At 36.4% G+C, this 4823-nt stretch overlaps 1 protein-coding gene across 1 annotated transcript in view; it reads right to left on the reverse strand.

Annotated features, from left to right (window-relative positions):
- Positions 1 to 3: 3 nt before the first annotated feature.
- LOC106106885 (lethal(2) giant larvae protein) overlaps positions 4 to 4823 on the reverse strand; it is a gene marked incomplete at its 3' end in the record, with an annotated part of 31652 nt that continues 26832 nt past the window's right edge. The window contains exons 19-27 of the mRNA XM_013287545.1: positions 4558 to 4694; positions 3608 to 3752; positions 3150 to 3250; positions 2970 to 3074; positions 2409 to 2549; positions 1742 to 1902; positions 820 to 913; positions 354 to 449; positions 4 to 54 (exon numbers count right to left, since the gene is read on the reverse strand). Coding sequence (XP_013142999.1) covers positions 4 to 54; positions 354 to 449; positions 820 to 913; positions 1742 to 1902; positions 2409 to 2549; positions 2970 to 3074; positions 3150 to 3250; positions 3608 to 3752; positions 4558 to 4694 — 1031 coding nt within the window. The remainder of the gene's footprint in view (positions 55 to 353; positions 450 to 819; positions 914 to 1741; positions 1903 to 2408; positions 2550 to 2969; positions 3075 to 3149; positions 3251 to 3607; positions 3753 to 4557; positions 4695 to 4823) is intronic.

The following is a 4823-nucleotide window of genomic DNA, read 5'->3' on the forward strand; positions in this document are numbered from 1 at the left end:
AGTGATGTCCCCCGACGCCGCCGTCACGTCGTGCACCGTCTCCGCCGTCTCCTCCTGCATATCACAGTAAACATAGAAAAAATATTAAAAAAATTATATTATTATTATATAATATACTTTTATTTATAATAAAATAAAAAATTATGTTTTAACTTTTTATTATAAACGAGATTATTTTCACACAAATAGAATGAAAATAAAAGAGATAGGACGTCTTTCTCCTGTGTAAACATTACAACCTTCAAACGCAATTTTACAGTAACACATATATTTTTAGGTAATTCTTTCTATGAGTAAAAGTGTGATATAAAAATTACAGCAATAGCCAGGAAACCGTACAGGTTAAGAAATACCTTGTGTTCACCGTTAGTTAGAGGTGTCTCCTCTGCTGGGCCGCGCAGCGCGGCCGCCCACGGCGCCAGCAGAATGTGGCACTGAGCTATCGTCACCTGACAAATATATTACAATTAACAAATTTTCACATATAAATAATTAAAAAAATACTTTTTAACTCCTGCAACCTTACAAGGTCATAAGAAACTTACATAATCTATAGGTAAAGAGGAAAGATTTGTATTTTTATATGTATTGAAATAACTTAAAAACAACTCGGCCAATTTCTATAATCTATCACCATTAAAAAGCTACTTAACCAATGAGTAACATAGGCTGTGTTTATTTATTATTTTTTAATTCCACACGGACGAAGTCACGAGCAACAGCTAGTACTTAAATAAAAAAAAATATTTTATAGCTCTTGTAACATTACAAGGTCATTAGAGACTTGAATAAGAAATAAAAGGGAGAAATATATCATACCTTAGTCGCAGATAACGTAATCCTCTGCAGTTCAGATGACGAGTGCAAATAGAGAGCTTCGCCACGTTTCGAGAAGCACAGACTTGAAATACCACTGAAAATCACGAATATTGAGTTATTTTAAGTTTACGATAAAAACTAATTATGAGATTTTGTTAGATTTAAGACAATGGCAGGAAATCTATGTAACTTTTTAAATAGTGGATACAAAAACTACCTAAAAATATGGAACAGAAAAGATTTGACATTATGTTTATTATTATGTAGGATGTAAATATTTGTGTTAGTGTTTTTTTATATGTATTAATTTCCCTTGTGTATTGTCTAGCTTCTCCTGTCCCACTGCGTTGCCTATAAGAGATTGCTCATAGCAATAAGGCCGCCCTTGCAATTTTTTTGTATTAGCATAGTTTAAACATTTGTATTATAATATTTGCATAAAGATTTCAATAAATAAATAATAATAAATATGTTTGTGGTTGATAAACACCAAAACGACTGGTCCTAGTTAAAAAAATTCTTTCACTTACAAACAGCTGTGTAACTACCAAGTAACGTAAGGTATAAAACGTTTATCTAATCATCTATAGTAATGTAATAAAGCGTAAACACACACTACTTTGTGGCGCAGGATGTTAATAACCACAGCCTATTTTTCAATATTTTTCTATTTAATAATAAGCTCTACACTTACACCACGCTATAGGCTATATATTTTCACGCTATTAAAATAAAGAGGGTCTATAAATTGAAAAATTCATGTGTAAAAGGGATCATACACTACAAACTTCCAACATTAAGCAAGGTTATTATGGTAACGGTGATTTTGTGCAATTAAGTAAACAATAAAGTAATTTACAATTGAATGCAGATGAAGCCGCACGAGAACAGCTAGTATATAAATGAAGTGTGTATGTATTACTTGATGTCCTCCTTGCGCACGGCGGCGGCGTTGAGCTGGCGGCGCAGCTCGGGGCTGAGCACGAGGCAGTCGCCGAGGTTGGTGAGGCAGAGCAGGCACCACTCGCGGTGCGTCTCCCCGCCAGACGCACATTCGAACCACGCGAACGCAGTACGACGCACCTACATATGTGTATTTTAAATTGGTAGTCAAATGTACAGTCGCGGAAATCAGCGGTGTGTCACTTATATGAGATCAATTGCGCCCCTTCTTATAAATAACCAAGGCAACTGTAAGTTACGCAAATGATAATAAGAAGATGGGTGAAATAATAAAAAGCAATTAGTCATGTACCTATTTTTCGTAGATATGATTAAAAGCTGCATGTTTTTTATATTGAACACTACAGATTCCCCAATTGTACCCCTTGATTTGTTGCCACTAGGTATATTATCTAAGAGAGAGTTGCGTATCTGTGGAGTTTTAGGGGGCGTGTCAAATTAGACCTATGGGTGTACTTAGTTTTAATACGCCATATAATGTCACTCCCCCAACAAACATTTAATACAAATAGAATTTTTGTTCTTACACAATGCCAGTTGCATGCCAGCGTTGATTTCTAACACTACTGGCTTAATGTAAACAATAAATAAATTATGGTCGATAGATGGTGTTAGTATATATTTACCCTGGCGCCCTCGTGTGCGGTCAGCTTGTACTTGTTGTGTGGCTTGAGCGAAGGCAGCGTGAACACTTTGAACTGCTCCTCCGAGGTGATCAGCACGCGGTGAGTGCCCGCCTCCGGCAGCGCGGATACACCACGTTCCACCTAAAAACAACATTATAAGTTTCCATTGTAAAACACCTCTATGACATTCCAGGGAAAGGAAAATCGAATGTTACCTTAATAGACATTTTTTTAGTAAAATGAGCAAATGACCTTGGATTCTTTAAAAAAAAAAAAGTCGTGATAGTTCCCAGACTCGCTTTTACAGATGCGATTTCTATCGATAGATGAATGGACAAGTAAAAAGAGGACATTTGTCTAAATTTTGTGTCTCCTTCTCTGTAATATTCCTACTATTTCCTCATAAATTTTTTACTTTGGGAAGGGGAGGGGACTAAAATTAGGCACGCACATTCAATTACTTCAGTCGTTTAGACTCCAGACACTATCATTCGAATAAAATGAAGCTGTCCTTCTTAATGTCTTTGAAAAGAAAGAGATAGCAATATATCAATTATTTACCTCTAAAGGATCCGGCAATGGGACTGAGGCTCCATCTAACACTGTGATGCCGATAACTGGAGCTCTGTGTTTCAGTTGGATTTCCTTTGCTAATTGGCACGTTACCTGAAAATAAACAAAAAAACATATACAAGCGGTAAACGAATTTTTTGTCCAGACTAGAAATATGTTAATACATACTGGCTCTTCTTTCCGCTTGTTCGTGTTAGGTACGTGTATCGTGAAAGCGTACACCGTGCCATTGTTGGTGCCCGCCCAAAGCGTCGGCGTCGAGTTTTGTGCTGGAAATTATGATACATTTAATATGGTACAAATAACGATGTAATAATAATAATATTCTGTAGTACTAATATGTAAAACTTATAATAATTTTTGGAATTTAAATTAAGTCCACCTTACATCTACTTGTAGCAAAATCAAGCAATAATTATACTAAAAATGCGAAAGTTTAAATAAGTAGATGTTTATTAGAAGGTATATCCGGCTCAACGGATCACGATGAAATTTGGCACAGATGTAAAAACTGGAAGAACATATAGGCAAATTACAAAGTTATTTTTGAATACCACGTGTACACACTCGCGCGTAAAACCTATTTTTTTTATAATAGACACATGTATTAATGAAATATAACTTACTATTGATAAGGAATGTCCTAGCGAAGTACAGACAGCGCACCATAGAGCCAAACGCATCATCATTGGAGCGCGCTTCCACTGCCCTTTCTATCGGCTTCACCTCCTCTGTTTCCGATATCTTGTCCGCTGGCTTCTTTACTGCAGGCTATAGAACCAACAAAAAATAATAAATGTCCCACTGCCTCTCAGAATCGTTTAACAGCCGCGTAAACAACACCTGAGTGAAGATTTCTCGTAAAATCTACACGATAATGCCAGTTTTCACCAACCAGATATTAAATTATTCTTAGACAGGTTAAGTCTCCCTAAAAAGATAAGATTAGATCACAAGTAATGTTAAAATTTTTTTAATTCTTACTAAAAATTAATATTGGTGAAAATAGCCATTAGTTACTGCCACAAGAGAGTCCCTAAGTGTAGATTTAGTTTGACAAAAACTAAGCAAGAGTTCGTTCATTAACTAAATCTGAATGTGGCAAGATGTCTAAATTTGTTTGCTATCTGTACATTTTATTTTTAAACTATTATTGTATAGATAGCATTTAAAAGAAAAAGCAATGCTTGTAATGATTTTGTAACCGTATTAAAGCGGCGTATTGCGAAGCATAGTAATTCCGACAAAGCCTATATTTTAATGCATCGAAGCGATCTGATGGGCCGGTGTCCAACTCGTAAGTGCAAATAAAAAGGCACAAATGTGTAAATTGCTGTCAAATCAAAACAAAACGGTCTGCATTGATCTATAGAAGATAGATGTGGCAAAGCTGATAAACTATGGACTGGACTGAGTTAAGTAAACGTACACTATCGTCTATTGAGGGTACTTGTGAAGAGTCAGAATAACTGCTGAGGTCGCTGTCGAGTCCGGACTTGGTGTGGCGGAGGAAAAAATGTCATGTTAAGACTATCGCTTCTATATAATGTTATGTTCGTGTTGGGGCGTGGCTTACTTGTGACTGGGAGGTGGGGCTGGAAGTGTTCTGCCGCCGCTGCGACCTGCCTTTCCTTAGACGTCGGAATGATTCTCGGAGGGACTTTTTGAACGATTTCCGTCTCGATATCGGTGTATCTCCGGCACCAGAATGATCTACAAAAAAAACATAAAAACAATCAAAATAAATCACACTTACGAGAATTATTACAAGATACTTATATAGATAGAGTACATTAGAGGAAGTTTGAAAGTAGCGCCAGTGGTGGAGAAATTGAGAAGCAA

This window comes from Papilio polytes, unplaced genomic scaffold (genome assembly GCF_000836215.1).
Source record: "Papilio polytes unplaced genomic scaffold, Ppol_1.0 DF822067.1, whole genome shotgun sequence".
Classification (NCBI taxonomy): domain Eukaryota; kingdom Metazoa; phylum Arthropoda; class Insecta; order Lepidoptera; family Papilionidae; genus Papilio; species Papilio polytes.